Raw genomic sequence first — 18,071 nt, 5'->3', positions numbered from 1 at the left:
AATTCCTTTTTGACGATTTCGGAGCATCCATTTTTGGCACGATTCTGAAAAGAAATAAAGAAAAAGATTGCACATAATTTTATTAATCATTACAAAGAGTTTATTGTTTGTTAAATATTATTTATCATTTTTGTGTTTGCCATACATAACGTTTGTTGTAATATGTCGTAATTTTAATAATTTCAACTTGAATGCAATTAAAATTGTTCCAGGTGGCATAATCTCCTTGTTGGAGGAGCCAATGCCTGAATTGAAGGTCTTTGCCTTGAAAAAGTTGGACATGATAGTCGATGAATTCTGGCCTGAGATTTCAGAGGCCATAGAGAAGATGTATGTAGAAAGAAAAATATAATACTTCTTGATTTTGATTTAGTTATTGCTTTTTATTCATTCTCTAATTGAGTACTCCATTTGCAGTGAGATTCTCCATGAAGATAAATCGTTTCAACAACATGAGCTGGCTGCTTTAGTTGCCAGTAAGGTATATTACCATTTGGGAAGCTTTGAAGATTCGCTGACTTATGCTCTTGGAGCAGGAGAATTATTTGATGTCAATGCTCGAAATGAATATGTCGATACTACTATTGGTATGTTGAAATAATTATTAATAGCATTTAACTTTTTAAGCCAGCTATTAGTTTTTAATTATCATATCTTTTGCAGCCAAGTGTATTGATTATTACACTCAACAACGTGTCTTGGAGGCGGAAGGAAAACTTCCACCTGGCAGCAAAGGCATTGATCCCAGACTAGAAGGAATAGTAAATCGAATGTTCCAACGTTGCCTGGATGACAATCAATATCGTCAGGCTCTAGGTCTTGCCCTAGAGACACGCAGGATGGATATATTTGAAGCAGCTATCATGCAATCGGTAAGAATTTTTTAATTGTTTTTTATGATACATGTGTTAGTTTTTTCAATCAATCTTTATGAAATGAAGCATATGAGGGATGAGGAATCAGAGTCAGAGACTTATTGATTATAACTCAACTGTTTTTCAGTCAAAAGTAGTGTTAGGTTAGGTTAACACTGTGATGAAGTGTTAATCTATTTTTTTTAACCTGATTTATATTATCTTATGCGATTTATATAAATAGATTTATGTTTTTATTTATAATTTATGAAATAAATTGGTTCAAAGTTAAATGCAGACATGAAAATCTCTTTTCAGGACGATGTGAGTGGAATGCTATCATATGCTTTTCAAGTGGCTATGAGCTTGATTCAGAATCGTGGATTTCGTAATACCGTACTCCGCTGCTTAGTCAGTCTCTACCGAAACCTCGGTACTCCTGATTACGTCAACATGTGTCAGTGTCTGATCTTCCTGGACGATCCGCTGGCTGTGGCCGAGCTTCTAGATCGATTAAGCAAGGGTTCGCATGACTGCGTACTGATGGCCTATCAGATTGCCTTCGACCTGTACGAATCCGCGACTCAACAGTTTCTCGGTCGCGTTCTACAGGCTTTGCGAGCCACTGCGCCCATTCCGGGTGCGCTGGTCGTTAAACCAGTAGTCAAACCATCTGCTGCCACCACTGCTAAAACCACTGAAGCTACCACAGAATCTGCGAATATGGAAGTTGATGAAGAAACAACTGCTCCTGCTGGAGAAGAAAAAGCTCAACGCAGCATCGATAGTTTAGTAAGTATTAGTCTCTTGATAAAAAAAAGATACTGAAATAAAATTAAATAAGTTGTGAACACTATATATTTTTATTAGCATTTTAAAATATTATTTGTAATTATATTGATAAATATGTTAATATTAATTGTATGTTAATACAATTAATAATAATTTATAATTTTTTGTTTTATTTTCTTAGAATGCAGAGGAAAGAGAACAGCAAGAGCGTGTAGATGCACTATCCAGCATTCTGAGTGGCGAAGTATCTATCGATTTGCATTTGCAGTTCCTGATTCGCAGTAATCATACCGATATGCTGATTCTAAAGAATACCAAGGATGCCATACGAGTCTCAATTTGTCACACTGCCACTGTTATTGCGAATGCTTTTATGCATTCCGGGACGACAAGCGATCAATTCTTGAGGTATGTATTTATTTCTAAGACTTTAGGCGTTTTTAATTTTTGGTATTTTAAATTTTGTTTATGATTTTTTGGTCTTAATAAAAATATAAGTAAAATAAAAATCTTGCAGAATTTTTAATATTTTAGAATTTATTTGTTATTTTTTTAGGGATAATTTAGAATGGTTAGCTCGTGCCACTAATTGGGCAAAACTAACTGCGACGGCTTCTTTGGGAGTTATTCATCGGGGCCATGAGCAAGAAGCTTTAGCTCTGATGCAGTCTTATTTGCCGAGAGATTCTGGTGCCGCTGGTGCCGGATACTCCGAAGGCGGTGGTTTATATGCTTTGGGACTTATACATGCTAATCACGGAGCCGCTATCACAGATTACCTTCTAGGCCAATTAAAAGATGCCCAAAATGAGGTATATTGCGTTTAATAATTATTTCGAAACATTTTTTTTCGCTAAATATTGAAAATTTTTGTATATAATTATTTTTTATTAAAATTAAATATTTGTTAAATTATCTCATTTTAATAAATTTTTTGATGTAATTATTAAATATATACAAAAATTAACTTATTCTTTGAAACTTGTTTCAGATGGTCCGCCATGGTGGTTGTCTCGGTCTTGGGTTAGCCGCGATGGGTTCGCATAGACAGGACGTTTACGAACAACTAAAATTCAATTTATATCAAGATGATGCCGTAACTGGTGAAGCGGCTGGAATCGCTATGGGAATGGTTATGCTGGGATCCAAATCGACGCAAGCGATCGAAGATATGGTTGCGGTAAGTTTAATATATATTTTATAACATTTTTCTTATCTTTTGCATTGCTTTTCTTAATATACGGAGTATTTTTTTAAAGTAAGAATTAGAAATATATTACAAAGACCTATTTTTCATATTATTTAAATATTACTAATTCTAGAAATATTGATTGATGCTTTTAATTCAATAATATTAATATAAAATCTAATAGAGCCAAATGAAAAGTGAAATAGATTTTAGTACTAAAGGCTTTATCTCGACAAAGTATATTCTTTAAAAGACTCAAAATTACGAGAATGAGGAAAAATGGAATAAAATGCTCGGAAACAGAGATCTTCTGGTGCCTGTTTTATATTTCGTTAGTTCATCTGAGAAATATTAAAATGTTGGTTGTTAATGTAAGATAATGAGAGTTGAAGTACACATGAAAATAATCCTGACTGAATAAAACAATAGCATAAAGTTTCAGAAAAAAGGTTTATAAAAAATGAATTTATAATAAAAACAGTAATAAAAAATCTAAGAGAATAAGGTATGTACAAAATAATGAGCATAAAATACCTAATGACGTCAATTGTTATCCGAGTGCAAACGGTGGTTCGCTAGCAGTCTGCAGAACGTACGTTCCATTTGCACTGAAAATGATACAAACGATAAAAGAATTAATTAACGTCTCGATTAACTTACGCGAAAGTTTTCGATATTTCTGGACTAATTAAAAAGAAATGTAAAAACGAACAAAAAAGTAAGAGTGTTTCATAAAGAGATAAATATCCACATTAGAAAATAAAATGACATTACACTCACTTTGGATCGATGGATGGTCCTCCCATGAACACATTTCCGGCGCGAAAACCTGTGGGATTTGTGATAGATTCTAGGTAATAATAATAAGCCCTCACGTGCGCGCATCCCATCGCTTCGGTATCACCTGCGAATTGTGGGCTAAGCTTATTAACTGAGTTTATTAATTAATGAGCGATGTAGATAAATATTGGGAAGCATCTTTTACCGATCCATCTGATTGGACCGCATCCCGGTTGCTCCTCGCCACCATTGGGATAAAAATCAGAAGTGCCGATTGTCGATTTTATGCCTATAAACTTTGTACAGGTGTGTATCACCTGTACGTTAATCGCGTCTGACTTGTCCACTCTCTTTCCTGGTCCTGCGGACTCAAATGCAGGTTTTGCGGGATCTAAAACTGTAGACCGGAAAAAATCGTTTTTTTAAATCTTGGATCATGATATTATTAACTAAAGAATTGAAAAGATTTTCACTGGACTTACCGATTACTTCGCCGATCTTGCTAGTTGCGAAACGAGCACCGAGACCGGCGACATGTGCGCCCAAGGAGACTCCAATTACCATCGTCTTATTAGGATCGAGATCTGCATTCTTTTCTAAAAAGTCTATCAAAAGGGCTACGCGTTGTGATACGAATGGCACACCTTTTACAGAGTCCCAATAAAAACCGTTGGCTACTTCTCTCCAGTCGATCAGGATGACATTGTAATCACTAACGTTAAGGAAAGCTGAAGAAATTAATGGAGTGATATTAATAAAATGGAAATTATTTACCAGGACTTGAGACATTAAAATAATTTGTGCTAATTTAATTCAGGAGATCAGATATCTAAATTAAGGATTTAAGTATTTTTAAAAATTAATAGCAAATATTTTAAAGAAAATTAAGCATAAAGAAAGGAATAACAATTTGTTTTGACGATCTAATCAGAGGAAATCAAAGAATATCAAATATGAGAAATAAAAGTTCAAAAACTTAAAGACGAGAAAAAGAGAAAAAAAGAGAAAATAAAAACAAAAACAAGAATTCAAAAGCAGTTAAAATTAATAATGGTTCACCGTCTCGTATCGAGTTGCAACCTCCTGCCTCGCAATTTCCATGCCATCCATGAGTGAACAGTCGAGTGGGATGATCAGGATTCCAAAAACTCTTCTTTACACTATCTATATCATCGATGAAAAGCTGCTGTCCAATTACGGGGTTCTTTCTAAAGAAAAAGAGATTGATCTAGAAACGATATTTTTTACAATTACAATATTGCATCATGTACCTCGGATATATTTACCGAGTGTACAAATAGAAGGTAGTTTTTTCTGCGGATTTGTCGAATTCTTCGAGCTTTGCTTGCGTGAATTTAGGTTCGTTGGTATCGATCAGATGTGGTGTTCCATGGTCGTCGACGAAAACCGTATAATTAAGATTCGTCGCAATGGATGCTAGTAAAGAGGGAAACACTGTAAATAAAAGGCATCCGTTAGTTTAACTTATTTATCCAAAATGGAATTAAACACGTCACAGATTTATATATGCACAAATACTTAATTGCGAAATTTGAAGTAACTCTTTACGTACATAACGCTAATGCTGGTGAAACAATCATCTTTGAAGTAATTTTTATCCTACATTAAAGTACAGGTTACGTTTTCTTTTATAGTCTATTGAAAGATATATCTATTTAGTGGTGTGATCGATAAGTCGTTGATAATATCAATCATACCGATAATCTTCATAAATTATAGACGTCAATTAAGTTTAAATGCAAGTTAATTAAAAAAATTTGTAAAAAAGTGATTAATGATTATTATCGGATTGGTTATATAATCTTTTCCCTTTAAATCACTTTTGATATAACATTAGTGAAAAACAAAACTTTCGTTCGATAATTTCAAGTGTTCCGATATCTTGTTCTAATGGCATACATGATAAAATCAACATTTTTTTATTGACAATCTTGATATGATAGTAATGATTTAATTCAACTAATTGTAAGTACAGTGTAGTGAAATATATTATGAATTGTGAAGGAAATGTTAGGAAACGATTATTATGTAGCGATCGTGGCGTAGAGTCATGCGTCTGCCGAAGATTCCGATTCAAATTCTACTGATCAGAAACATCTGATTTTATTCGAACGTTATCTCTCGGGAGGCAATGGCAAACCACCGAGAATATCTATACCAATAGAATCGTTCTAAATTAGGACGGAGGATCTATACCAATAGAATCGTTCGGAACCAGCGTTTAAACTGTAGGTCATGTATATATCTATGTAAATTGTAAAAAGCGCACACCACAGTAATACGTTGAAGGTTTGCTATGCTCTGATAAGAGCTAAGAACTAGAGAGAGTCGATTATTCAAATAACATGCAGAAAATTTGAAATAAAAAAAATTTATTTCTTAATATCGTACAACAATAATGTTAATTGTTATCCCAGGGCAAATGGTGGTTGGTTGGCTGTTTTCAGAGTATAAACGCCTTTTGCGCTGAAAATAACACAAACAACAAACGAATTATTTAATGTCTCGGCAAACTTGTAAATTTACGCGAATGGAAAATGGATATCACTGTGATGTCTTATAAGTTAACGGAATAAAATGAGCAATAAATAAAACAAAAATAGTTTTAATTGATTGCTCACTTTGTTTCGCTAACTTATAAGACGTGTCGCTGTGTCGAAAAAGAAATGTTCACGTTACGGAATAAGATGACTTTGTACTCACTTCAAATCGAGGGATGGTCCTCCCATAAACACATTATCAACGCGAAAACCTGTAGGATTTGTGATGGATTCGACATAATATTGGTAAGCTCTCGAGTGCGAACAACTCGCTTTGCTATCACCTGCAAATTGTGGGATAAGTTTATTAACTACTGATCAACAAGCGACGTGAATTAATAATAGGAAGCGTCTTTTACCGATCCATCTGATCGGATCACATCCTGGTTGCTCTCCGCCGCCATTGGCATAAAAATCAGAAGTGCCGATTGCCAATTTTATACCCAGAGCCTTCGTACAAGTGTGTATCACTTGTACGTAAATCGCTTGTACGTAAATCGCGTCAGACTTGTCCGTTCTTTCTCCTGGTTTTTTTGATTCGAAAAAAGGTCCCGCGGGATCTAAAGCTGTAAACCGGGAATTCGCTTTGACTTTAGTTCAAACTAGTTTTCTAATAATTAAAAGTTTTTGCTGAATTTACCGACTACTTCGCCGATCTCGCTAGTCGCGAAACGAGCGCTAAGACCAGCGACATGTGCTCCCAAGGAGAATCCGATTACCGTGGTTCTGTTAGGATCGAGATCTGCATTGTTTTCTAAGAAGTCTATCAGAAGGGCCACGCGTTGTGACACTAATGGCATATTTCTCACGGCCTTCAAATATATGTGTTTGGCTACTTCCCGCCAGTCGATCAGGATGATATTATAATCGCCAACGTTGAGATAAGCTGAGGAAATTGACGTGTGATATTAATAGAACGGAAATTAATCGCTGAGGCACTAAAATAATTCATGCTAACGAAATTCAGAAGATTAGATATTTAAATTAAATTTGAGAATTTGTAGAAAACTTTTTAAAGAAAATTAAACATAAGAAGAAAGGGATAACAATTTGTTTCAAGGATCCAGGAAATCAAAGAATATTAAATTTGAGAAATAAAAGTTAAAAAATTTAAAGACAAGTGAGATAGGGAGAGAATAAAAATTAAGGATCTAAACAAAGTGCAGATGATCCAAAAATAATTGAAATCAATAATTCTATACCGTCTCGAATCTGAGTGCAAGCGGGTTGTCCGCTATTTCCTTTCCATCCATGCGTGACCAGTCGAGTGGGATGATCAGGATTCCAAAAACTTTTTTTTACACTGTCTATATCGTCGATGACCAGCTCCTGTCCAATTACGGGATTACTTCTAAAGAGGAAGAGATTGATTTAGAAACGATATTTTTCGTTACGTTACGTTAATGTATCTCGAGTACATTACCGAGTGTACAAATAGAAGGTAGTTTTTTCAGCGGATTTAGCTAACTCCTCGAGTTCTGTCTGCGTGAATTTAGGTTCATTCATGTCGATCAGGTGTGGTGTTCCACCATCGTCGACAAAAATCGTATAATTATGATTCGTCACCATAGACATCAATAAAGAGGGAAACACTGTAAAGTTAAACCATTGATTTACAATTATTTAACAAAATCTTATTTTTTACAATTGTTTAAAACACAATAAACCATTTCTTCAAACTAGTGATGAATTAAATACGTCACAAATTTATGCAGAATAATTTTTTTGTCTACGGGGATTCAAGGACATCACTTTCACAAATAGTGAACTACGAATTTAAAAAATACATTTTTCTTTCTCAAACATAGGAATAATTTTTTTTCCCCATTAATACTTGATTACGAAATACGAAGTAATTGATTCTGTACGTACACAACGCGAATGCCAGTGAAACAATCATCTTTGAAGTGATTTGTGTAACATTAATAGAATGCCGATTTATGTTTTCTTTTTATAGTCTCTTGATAAACATCTGTTCGCCGTCGTCATATAGATAAACCATTCAGGATATCAATGATATCTAGAGTTTTCATAAATTATTTAACGTTAGTAAAAATTGCACGGATATTAATCTAAACAGATATTAATTAATCTAAAAAAAGTCTGTAAAAAGGAAAGTGATGATCATAATTGGATATATAATGTTTTTTTGACAGAAATAATTTCTGATGCAATGACAAACCTTCTGATAATTTCTAATCGTTTTGGTATCTGATAATTTCAAGTACTCTGATATCTAATGATAAAACAAGAATTTTTCTATTGATGAACTATGTAGATATAATAGTAATGGTTTAAGGTTAACTTAAATATATATGATACAGTTTCAGTAAAGTGTACTATGAATTATGAAGGAAATGCTGAGTAAATTATTCAAATAATACGCTGATTTGAAGTCTTCGCAAAATATTTATTTTTTAATAGCGCAGGTGTATGTACAGTATAAAAATAGTAACGCAATAACAATGTCAATTGTTATCCGAGCCCAAACGGTGATTGTGAGGCAGTCTTTAGAGTATATACTCCACATGCGCTGGAAATAATAAACGAATTAATTAATGTTTTGGCGACCTTACCAACTTACGCGAGAATGGATGATGCTGTGTTGTGGAAAAGAATGAATGTTCACATTGTGAAATAAAATGACGTTGTACTCACTTCGGATCGAGAGATGGACCACCCATGAACACCTCCCTGACACGGAATCCCCTCGGATTCAAGATGGACTCGGCGTAGTACTCGTAAGACCTCGAGTGAGGACACGAGAGACCTGCGAATCAATTAGCGGATTTTAATTAATGGGCAAGCGATGTTGATTTCGGCGTGCGATAGCAAGTTTTATTTACTTAAAAAGTTGCATCCCGGTTGATCCTTGCCGCCGTTCGGATAAAAGTCGGCATGGCCTAACGGATCTTCTAGACCAAGGGTACTCGTGTGAATCACCTGCACCCGAGCTGCATCCGATTTGTCGATTCTTTCTCCCGGTCCTTTTTCGTTGAACAAGGGACTTGCGGGATCTAAAGCTACAAATTGAATTCTGTTAGTGTTTTTTGGGTTAAAGGAGTTTTAGCAAAAATTAATGAAAGGTCAATATTTAAAAATTGTCAAGGTTATCAAATTCAATTTTTTTTATTTGTATTTATTATTATCTTTTATATTTCACTATTTTGTTTTTTTGTAGAGAGTTTTTCGAATAGATTCATGTTGTTTTAACAATGTTTTTTTTTTTAGAATAGACATTGAAACTTTTTGATTACGTTATTATTTATTTTTATATTGTGTTTTTTTTCTTAATAATCTTTATTGGGTGATTTTTATTTTACCTATCAATTCAGCAATTTTGCTTTTTGCATTACGAGCGGCGAGACCGGCGATATGCCCTCCCAGAGAATGCCCTGCTATTTTGGTTATGGAAGGATCTAGACCAGCTTTGCTTTCCAGGAAATCTATTAATTGTGTCACACGTTCCGCTACTAGTGGCACGCTTCGGGCGACTTTCCAGTAATAAAGATTTCCGGCTAGCGTACTCCAGTCGACTAGGATGACATTATAATTGTTGATGCTGAGATAAGCTGAGGATATTAAAGAGAAAATATTAATAAAATAGAAATTAGTTGCCAAAACTCTCTCTCTCTCTCTCTCTTTCTTTTTCTCTCTTTCTCTTGGAGCACTAGAACGACGCGTGGAATCTGAGAGTTCAGAAATTCAAATTATGTTTGAGAATTTAAGGAATTCAGAGGATCAGAGATTTGAAAATAACAAGGAAGTGGAAACAGGGAAGGATTCTATATTAAGGGACTAAAGAAAATTAAATTTAAAAAATTTGCAAAGATTACAAAATTCCGAAATTTGAAGTAAACGAACAGAGAAAATTACATTAAAGTTTTTGAAGAGAGCAAGGATTCAGGTATTAAGATTGACAGCGATCCTACCGTCTCGAATCAGGTCGCAAGCGGATCCGGCTTCTATGTCTCCTCGCCATCCGTGAGTGACAATACGAGTGGGATGAGCAGGATTCCAAAAGCTCTTCTTTATGCTGTCTTTATCATCAATGAACAACGGCTGTCCGATTTTCGGATTATATCTGGGAAGAAAAGTTTTTGTGTTAGATACTACGATCTTTATTGAAGCTGAGCTTTCGCTTCAATATTTTGGACATATTTACCGAGTGTATAACAGGAAGCTTGTTTTAAGGGCGGTTTGGGCAAGTTCCTCATAGTCTGTCGGTGTAAGTTCATGTTCGCTGATGTCGATTATGTACGTCGTCTTACGTTCATCGGCGAATAACGTGTAGTTTGGATTCGACGCGAAGGATGCTATTAGGGTGGGATACACTGCACACAAAAGTACATTGATTTCAAAATGATTCTTTGAAACGGAATTAAATGCGTTATAGATGTATGCAAAATATAATAATCTTTGGTAGTTTTTTTTTTGTTCGAAACCAGAGGAGCAATCTTTTGGTTATGAGTGGGCAACTGTTCAAAGAATAATTATTTTTTCACACACGAAGACGCGAAATTCAGGAAGAATACGCACGCACAACTGAATAATTTTCCTTCGCACATATGTAATTATATAATTAAGACGCAATATTTTCTTTGCGACTACACTATGACGAAGTTCAAGAATTATTTTTTTACTCACCGATTGCAATCGCTGGCGAAGCCATGTTTACAATGATCGGCTCTGTCTGTTGGATTCCGATGATTCCGTCGTCAGCAAAAATAAAGTTGTAATTTTGCTGACGATTCTTTTATAGACATTCTTCGACTGACGTTTGTACGGGGAGTTCGATAAGACGATATCAGTCAATGGATGTCAATTAATATTGACATACGACGACATTTTGAAGAGATTAATTCATCCGAAACATTTAATAATTACGGTTGGATATTGACGTTTCTTTGTAGAAATGACAGTTTGTAATTGTCGATAAACTTGGTTAAAAGATTTTTAATCTAAAATGTAAAATTTAAATAATTTAAAGTCTCTTAATACTGAATATTTCTTTGAAAGTTTGTCGTTTATATTAACTTTGATATTAAATATTGTTTTAAGATTTTATTACAATTTCTTACAATTAAATTTTATAAGGTATTTTCAAAGTGATACGTGTTTCTTTGTGCCTTTAGCACTAAATGATTTAGATAAAGTCTTGTTTTCTCTGGCAAATGGCCGATAAAGACACATTTTAGCTGTGCTTTTTCTCACGCTATTCGCGCATTAATTTGCAAAGTTTTTCTTTCCGAGTCTCCCAAAACCGTGGCCGCGCTTTAGTTTCGACGTTTCTCGCTGAAAGTAGTTTCTCACGCGGCTAAAACGAGCTTTAACTTTCGTCGCTACTGGCCACTGCTGCAAGCAGCAGCAGGTCGATGCTAAACGAATCATAACTTGCCACTAGTCGGTCGGTTTAATCGAATTACCCATTACGGGTTCCATAATGTATCCCAGCGGCTGTGATTAAGTAACGCACAAGCACATCTCGATCACCTGCAAAAAGCTGCTTGCGCGCATTAATTGCTGATCTCTGCGAAATAAATGCGTCTGCAGTCAGCAATTAAAAGCAACTTGACGAAGCTAAATTTTTAGAAAAAGGATTAAAGTAGAAAAGCGTTTTGTACAGAGCTGAACAATATATTTTTCTTGGTACGAAAAATATCGGAAAAATATTAATTTGTAGCTGAGTGTTGGAAGATTCTTCTAAAGTTTTTTTCTCTACAGATTTCGATAAAATGACATTAAATTCCAATTTGGATAACCGAGTAAAAATAATCTCTGAATGCGAGGCAATTTTTAAACGCGATTTTAAACACTTTTATTCGATTAATTAGAAAAACAATTTCTAAACATTAATATTGAAAGCCAAAAATACTGTACAATTGTATTTATGGGCGCGAGCAGTAATTGGCGTTATTTATAGCAAAACTAAAAAGTATTATATTATTATGTTCTCGACTTTCGCCGTAAAAACAAGATATTCTCGGTTTTGACATTTATCCGATTATCGAGTTCCTTATGAGGCTTATGCTTTTCCAGTATGCCCAAGAGACGCAGCACGAGAAGATCTTGCGTGGCCTGGCGGTCGGCATCGCCTTCACGATGTACGGCCGTCTCGAGGAGGCCGATCCCCTGGTGACGTCTTTGTGCGCCGACAAGGATCCGATCTTGCGTAGGAGCGGCATGTACACCCTGGCGATGGCCTATTGCGGCACCGGAAACAACCAGGCCATCCGCAAACTTCTGCATGTTGCCGTAAGTGTTTTATCCGAAACATACTAGTGTAGTGTCTGTCGACTGTTGGTATATTTCATTTTCTTATTTTTCTGAAAAGTTTCGCTCGATTTTCTCATCTCTAATTTATATTATTTTGATTTTATCTTTATTTACTTTAGCATTTTACATAGATTTTATTTTATTTTATTTTTGGTTTCTTGTGCACAAAAGAGTGATCTAAACATTTTTAGTATTTAGACAAATTTCGATGAAAAGTTAATTTGAATTAATTAAAATGGGTTTTGTCGATCTTATACAATAGTGATTTTGCTTTAATTCGAGAGACAGATGGTTTTTGGTATCGATTTCAAATCAAAGTGAAGGCAAGTCGAATCTCTCTGGCAGAGCAACTGTACTCGAACTATCTTTTTTGTTATAACAGGTTTCTGATGTTAACGATGACGTTCGACGAGCTGCGGTTACGGGTCTGGGCTTCCTGCTGTTCCGGTGAGTACCTTTGTAAAATTACTCAATTCCACAAAGTAGATTCAATGCAACCGAAGAATGCGAAAATTCAGTGCGTTTGTGGACTCCGCGGTTTTCGACCTCTCTTTAGAGAGTCGCGTTCGACTGAAATCATATTTGCATGCTCGCAGCGTATTAACTCATCCAAAAGCCCGAGAATAACGAGGCTTTAACCATTCTGTTGTGATTTTGCATAAAAGAGGAAGGCAAACGCGTCAATTTATTTTTAAACAGCGATGATCAAGCGTTAAATATAAAAGAAAAAAATTAATTTATCAGATATTAATTTTTGTCGACGCGTTCTGTATCAACTCCTGCGGCAAGTGATTATTTATGTTAATCCTCATTTTGTAAAATCGATTGAATATCAAACAGAAAAGGAATCGATATATCGGATATTTGTTTACTGGGGTGTTTAACGTATAAAACATCAACCGTTAATCTTTCTTTTCAATAACATCGATTGTAAAACATTGAAAAAGAATTAATCGGTTGGAATAATTTATTAAAACGTTGTTGCATTAAAACAAGCAGCAATCAAGCAATCTCAAAGGCACTGCAAAAGTTAAGTGTTGAAAAGTTTCGGTACTGACGTCATAAGAGTAATTTGTACTAATGTACAGTGGCTGGTCGCTCTCGTGAGCTTATTGCGATCGATTGCAAAGATATTTTGGGATATTATGATATGACTGTGACCAAAATGAAACAAATACGAGTAAACAAAGGAACAAAAGGCTCCGCCTTTCACTCGGAGTGATAGCGTGAGATATTATCGTTCACGTGCAGCTTTTAAAAATAACAGATTTCGTGATGATATAAGACGCGACGTGTGAATAATATGAAACGTGACACAAATTGTTTTAACATCTAAATCTAAAGCGTGTCACATTACCACTGGACATACTTTTAATTACGGACACACAATTTGGAGACGGCTTTTCATAGTATTTCTTTCTCAACACTGACTCTCTCTCTCTCTCTCTCTCTTTTTGTTTTAGTTTTTTTACTATGCGTATCTTTACAACAAAGCTTTGAATTAAATTTCTGTTGAACTTTAGTTCTACTAAAATTCCCTTGAAGTTGACTGGAGAATTTAATTTTGTCACTTAATTTTTCTCTCTAATTTTGTTCTCTTAATTCGTCCGGAAATCCTCTCATTCTTAATTTAATAAACTGTCTATTTTGTTTCATTGTTATGTTTTATTTAACAAGAGTATTCTCGTTTTATATTTTAATTTTAATTTGATATTTTTAATTATGCGAAAGACTAAATAAACATTTTTATTGTGAAAAAATCACTGATTGATTTAAGAAACGGAAGAAACATCCGATTTTCGAGTATTTTGTGTGCATTTCTTCCGAGTGTTTTTCCCTCACAGGTGTCAATTATTTTTTAACGACGATTATTTTTCGAAATTTGAACTTATCGAATAGGAACTATTTAGCTTAACAATGGATGAAAGTGACGCTGATAAACGAGCAAGTTTAAACAGTTTTCCATGATCGACACTGACAGCTGATTTGCAATTGTTAACATGAGATAACAAACGGAATATCACGATACGACCGTAAATTTGCCTTTTGCCTAGCTAATTCGGACCGTAACCTTTTGCAACTATTTAAACGTGTTTATTCTTTGATGCGAAACAAAATCGAGCCGAATTTTGTTAGCACTTTCGCTCTGTTTCTCATTTCTTTAGCAGGAAAATATTTTCTCTTCGAAATGTCAAAATCCGAAAATATTCGAGGAATCAAAAATGTGTTTCGAGAAACGGGACGCATTTATATATAGCTTTCAACGTTAAACAAGTTCCCTCTTGGACGAGGAATGTTTCGTTATCAGTTCGCGAATGCGAAGTCTTTCAGATTTTACATGTCAAAGAGTATAAGACGTCTCGTGCTTTCGTCGACGTGAAGTCAGGAAATGAGCCAAAGAATCCATGGATAAAGGAACGCGGGAATCTAGAATATTGTACGGGTAATACCGTGTATAGACCACGCTTGTCCGAGTTTGCTCGCTTTGTTCGCGTGCGGCTCTTCGTGTTAATTTCGGATGAGATGTGATGCGTTTTTATTATTCTTCTCTCGCGTTCTTTCCCTTCTCGTTTCTCTTTTACATACCGTGTTTCTGTTTCTTTTGAGATCATCACCATTACCCCATCTTGCTAGCCGGGGTGAATAGAGGCCGACTTATTGAATAAGTTATATACCACAAACCGTACCACGCTCCGTTTTTGCACATTCAGATTGCAATTTCAGGGAGGCTGGGTTTTCATAAATGAACTTGAATTTAGATCTGAAAACTATTCGTTTAGGTGAAACTTTAATTTCTTTGCTTGTCAAATATAAAGAAGAAAAATTTGCGATATTATTAAGCATCTTTTTTCTTTTGAATTATTATTGATATGGTTATGTTACATAATTTTCAAAAATAAAAAAAAATAAAAAATAAAATATCTGGTCTTGCAAATTAATATAGATTTACAATTTTTTTTATGAAACTATTAATTTTAAATAAATTTAACCTAATAATTTGTGGAATTAGATTGGTATTTTTCTTAAAATTGTAAAATTTATGATATTTGATAATATTTAGGAAATATTCTTTAATATTACAAATTTTTATTTTATGATTTATTCGTAAGAAGCAAGATTAAAATCTGATATGTTTGAAAACAGTTTTCTTTGTTTAATTTTATTCGTATAAATATTATTTTTCAGTTTAAAACGCAATTTAACTTTTAAAGGAAGACAAAAGACCAATGTTTTTTAAAGCTTTTATGCCTCGGACTACATAAATTAAAATTTTTTCAGTTTTGAAGTTAATTTAAACTCTAAGTCAATATTTCCAGCTTTCATTGGGGATTAAAAAGATTTAATGGTTCCTTCGCGTTCTATTTTTACTTTAAATCGACTAGGAATAATCCTTTCTTACCTCATATATCCCGAGGCGCCGCGCCGTCTCGCATTACAAGGCTTGCAGTTTTATGAGACGAGGTGTTCAGGGTAGAAATATCCTCGTCCCACGGGTGATGCGTTATTGCGTCGGCGGTAGTCGATGAAAGCCGAAGGAGTTTATTCGTGCTCGACAAGACGTGAAACACCATCAAGAATGAGCTCAATGAGAATGAACTGTTCCGCAGAAAGTCGTTTTCATAAAAAAATGGACGTTTATTAGAAAGTTGATATTGAAAACCATCTAAGCATAAAACAGTGTATAAAGATATTAATCCGTCAAGATATTTTTCTCGAAAATGAAGCTTTACATGAAGATATCTTATTCTACGACTCGACTTATTTTTCTATAAAGGCTCTCCTTCATCTCAGTTAGTCTCTAAACTATTAGTTCATATATAAGCGCACTATTCCACAATCTCGTAATTTATTGAACGAGTCATAGCTGGCTTAGGCTACTAGAAAGATAATTTAACCTATTTTTTTTTATTTTACGGAATAGCATGTTTTTTCATTGGACCATTCAGTATAGTCAAAGAGAAAAGGAATCCACCATTCATGCGATATAGAAAAGACGTGCATTATTTTCTTTCTCTCTACGTGCTTGTGTCACTTCTGCTTTTTCTGTCTTGTTGTAGTAAGTATTCCGGGCTCTTCCGGACAGAGAAAAAGATATGTAGAGTTGTATTCCTATTTGATCAAAATATATCTCAATGAATTTTTAGTCGCTTTTTTTCGTAAATTTTTTCAGAGTGTATGTTTTATTTTATAATTTTTAATATTAAAAGAGAAATTTTATGAAATATTTATTGTACAATTTAGCTTTGAAATCTTGTTTGATAAAAAAAAAATGAAAAGACAATTATCTTTTTTGTTAAGAAAGTGAAATTTTATTTGACTGCGCTTTTAAAGAAAATAAAGTTTTATTTTACTGAAATTTACGAAATATAAATAAAACTACTTTATAGAAGAAAATTTTTATAAACTTTTTTAAGCGAGCTTATTTTGAATTTTGCATTATAGTATCAATTTGTGAAAAGAAGAACCAATTCGAAAGTGGAGACGTTTATCAATTGAAATGCAACGACTGACATTTCAATAGACATTTGTCAGTAATTGTCTTAATAGAGTTTATTTTGAATCATAGCGTCAATTTTTTAATAGAAGATTGCCAATCCCAGAGTGGAAACGTTATCAATTCAAGTGCAACGACTGGGATTTCAACAGACACTTGTTAGTAAATGTCTTTAAGATAGTTTATTTTGCATTACATTATCCATTTTTGAATAGAAGATAACCAATTCGAGAGCAGAGGTGTTATCATTTCAAGTGTAACGATTGAGACTTGAACAGATATTTGTTAGTAAATGTTTTTAAGAGAGTTTATTTTGAATCGTAGTGTCAATTTTTTAATAGAGAAGATAGCCAGCTCGAGAACGGAGGCATTATCATTTCACAAAGTGCAATGACCGAGATTTCGACAGACATTTGTCCGTAAATCGTTTTGGTGTTATCTTTTATCTATTCGACCAATACTTGACCTGTTTAGGAACAATCAATAAAAGAGTAAGGTAATAGGTTCTTAATTGAAATACCAAGTCAATTTGAGACTTCTTTTTAGAATATAAATCACTACCTTGCGTTAAAAAGAAAGTTCTTTTTTCTTTATTTTAATCATAAAATATGGTATCACAGGATTTCGATTGCTTTCAAGATCATAGATTACCTCACTAAAAAAATAAAATATAAGAATGAAGATATAATATTTTATATACATTTATAATAGATATTTATCCTTTGATGAAATAAATGAAGTTATTATATAAATTAGGAAATGTCTGATTTAGAAATTAATTTTAGAAATCTTTGTCCATTTGATCGTACAGAAATTTCAATAATTATAAATTTAATTTATAATTTTAGTCAATGAATTTTTATCTGTAATATGCTGCGTCACGTAACAAAGAAGGACGTATGAGACAGGAAGAATCAATAGCTTTTATCTTTCCAGATCGACGAACTGAAAGCACAACTTTATTTCATGTTGCGACTCTTTGATGGGTCCATTCTGCGCTCTTTTCAGGATCGGATTTTCGATATAAGCTGTGACAACGGCAAAAGTAGCTATCTTTTGAATATTTCTTTAAGCATGCTTTTTTAATCTTCTCAAGATTTTCTAAAAAGATTTTTGTTGGCAAT

General features: G+C 34.0%; 4 protein-coding genes across 5 annotated transcripts in view; 1 reads left to right on the top strand and 3 right to left on the bottom strand.

Annotated features, from left to right (window-relative positions):
- The window catches only part of LOC105199577 (26S proteasome non-ATPase regulatory subunit 1), a 42,880-nt gene that overhangs the window by 247 nt on the left and 24,562 nt on the right, over window positions 1-18,071 (top strand). Inside the window, exons 2-10 of the mRNA XM_011166730.3 lie at window positions 213-330; window positions 418-587; window positions 664-872; window positions 1,173-1,646; window positions 1,828-2,054; window positions 2,203-2,458; window positions 2,638-2,826; window positions 12,216-12,431; window positions 12,835-12,899. Of these exons, the coding sequence (XP_011165032.2) occupies window positions 213-330; window positions 418-587; window positions 664-872; window positions 1,173-1,646; window positions 1,828-2,054; window positions 2,203-2,458; window positions 2,638-2,826; window positions 12,216-12,431; window positions 12,835-12,899 (1,924 nt within the window). The remainder of the gene's footprint in view (window positions 1-212; window positions 331-417; window positions 588-663; window positions 873-1,172; window positions 1,647-1,827; window positions 2,055-2,202; window positions 2,459-2,637; window positions 2,827-12,215; window positions 12,432-12,834; window positions 12,900-18,071) is intronic.
- LOC105199576 (pancreatic triacylglycerol lipase) lies at window positions 2,629-5,263 on the bottom strand. Of its 2 annotated transcripts, none has more exons than XM_011166727.3 (8): window positions 5,189-5,263; window positions 4,902-5,070; window positions 4,675-4,823; window positions 4,098-4,343; window positions 3,821-4,012; window positions 3,616-3,739; window positions 3,370-3,443; window positions 2,629-2,712 (listed from the first exon to the last, which is right to left on the bottom strand). In XM_011166727.3, exons 1-7 carry the CDS (start codon window positions 5,214-5,216, stop codon window positions 3,386-3,388), a joined length of 966 nt encoding a protein of 321 aa, XP_011165029.2. In that variant the 5' UTR covers window positions 5,217-5,263; the 3' UTR covers window positions 2,629-2,712; window positions 3,370-3,385. The 2 variants fall into 2 exon arrangements, with proteins under 2 accessions (XP_011165029.2, XP_011165031.2); XM_011166729.3 differs by lacking the exon at window positions 2,629-2,712 and adding an exon at window positions 3,159-3,176.
- Window positions 5,992-8,094, bottom strand: LOC105199575 (pancreatic triacylglycerol lipase). Its single transcript, XM_011166726.2, has 7 exons — window positions 8,049-8,094; window positions 7,600-7,768; window positions 7,379-7,527; window positions 6,817-7,062; window positions 6,536-6,742; window positions 6,340-6,460; window positions 5,992-6,102 (listed from the first exon to the last, which is right to left on the bottom strand). Exons 1-7 carry the CDS (start codon window positions 8,074-8,076, stop codon window positions 6,045-6,047), a joined length of 978 nt encoding a protein of 325 aa, XP_011165028.2. The 5' UTR covers window positions 8,077-8,094; the 3' UTR covers window positions 5,992-6,044.
- On the bottom strand, window positions 8,566-10,915 carry LOC105199574 (lipase member H-B). Its single transcript, XM_011166725.3, has 7 exons — window positions 10,824-10,915; window positions 10,342-10,510; window positions 10,109-10,260; window positions 9,500-9,748; window positions 9,023-9,199; window positions 8,835-8,946; window positions 8,566-8,709 (listed from the first exon to the last, which is right to left on the bottom strand). Exons 1-7 carry the CDS (start codon window positions 10,846-10,848, stop codon window positions 8,652-8,654), a joined length of 942 nt encoding a protein of 313 aa, XP_011165027.1. The 5' UTR covers window positions 10,849-10,915; the 3' UTR covers window positions 8,566-8,651.

The sequence above is a fragment of the Solenopsis invicta genome, chromosome 13 (genome assembly GCF_016802725.1).
Source record: "Solenopsis invicta isolate M01_SB chromosome 13, UNIL_Sinv_3.0, whole genome shotgun sequence".
NCBI lineage: Eukaryota > Metazoa > Arthropoda > Insecta > Hymenoptera > Formicidae > Solenopsis > Solenopsis invicta.
The sequence above is the reverse complement of the archived record's forward strand: the minus strand, read 5'-3'. Positions and strand labels throughout refer to the sequence as shown.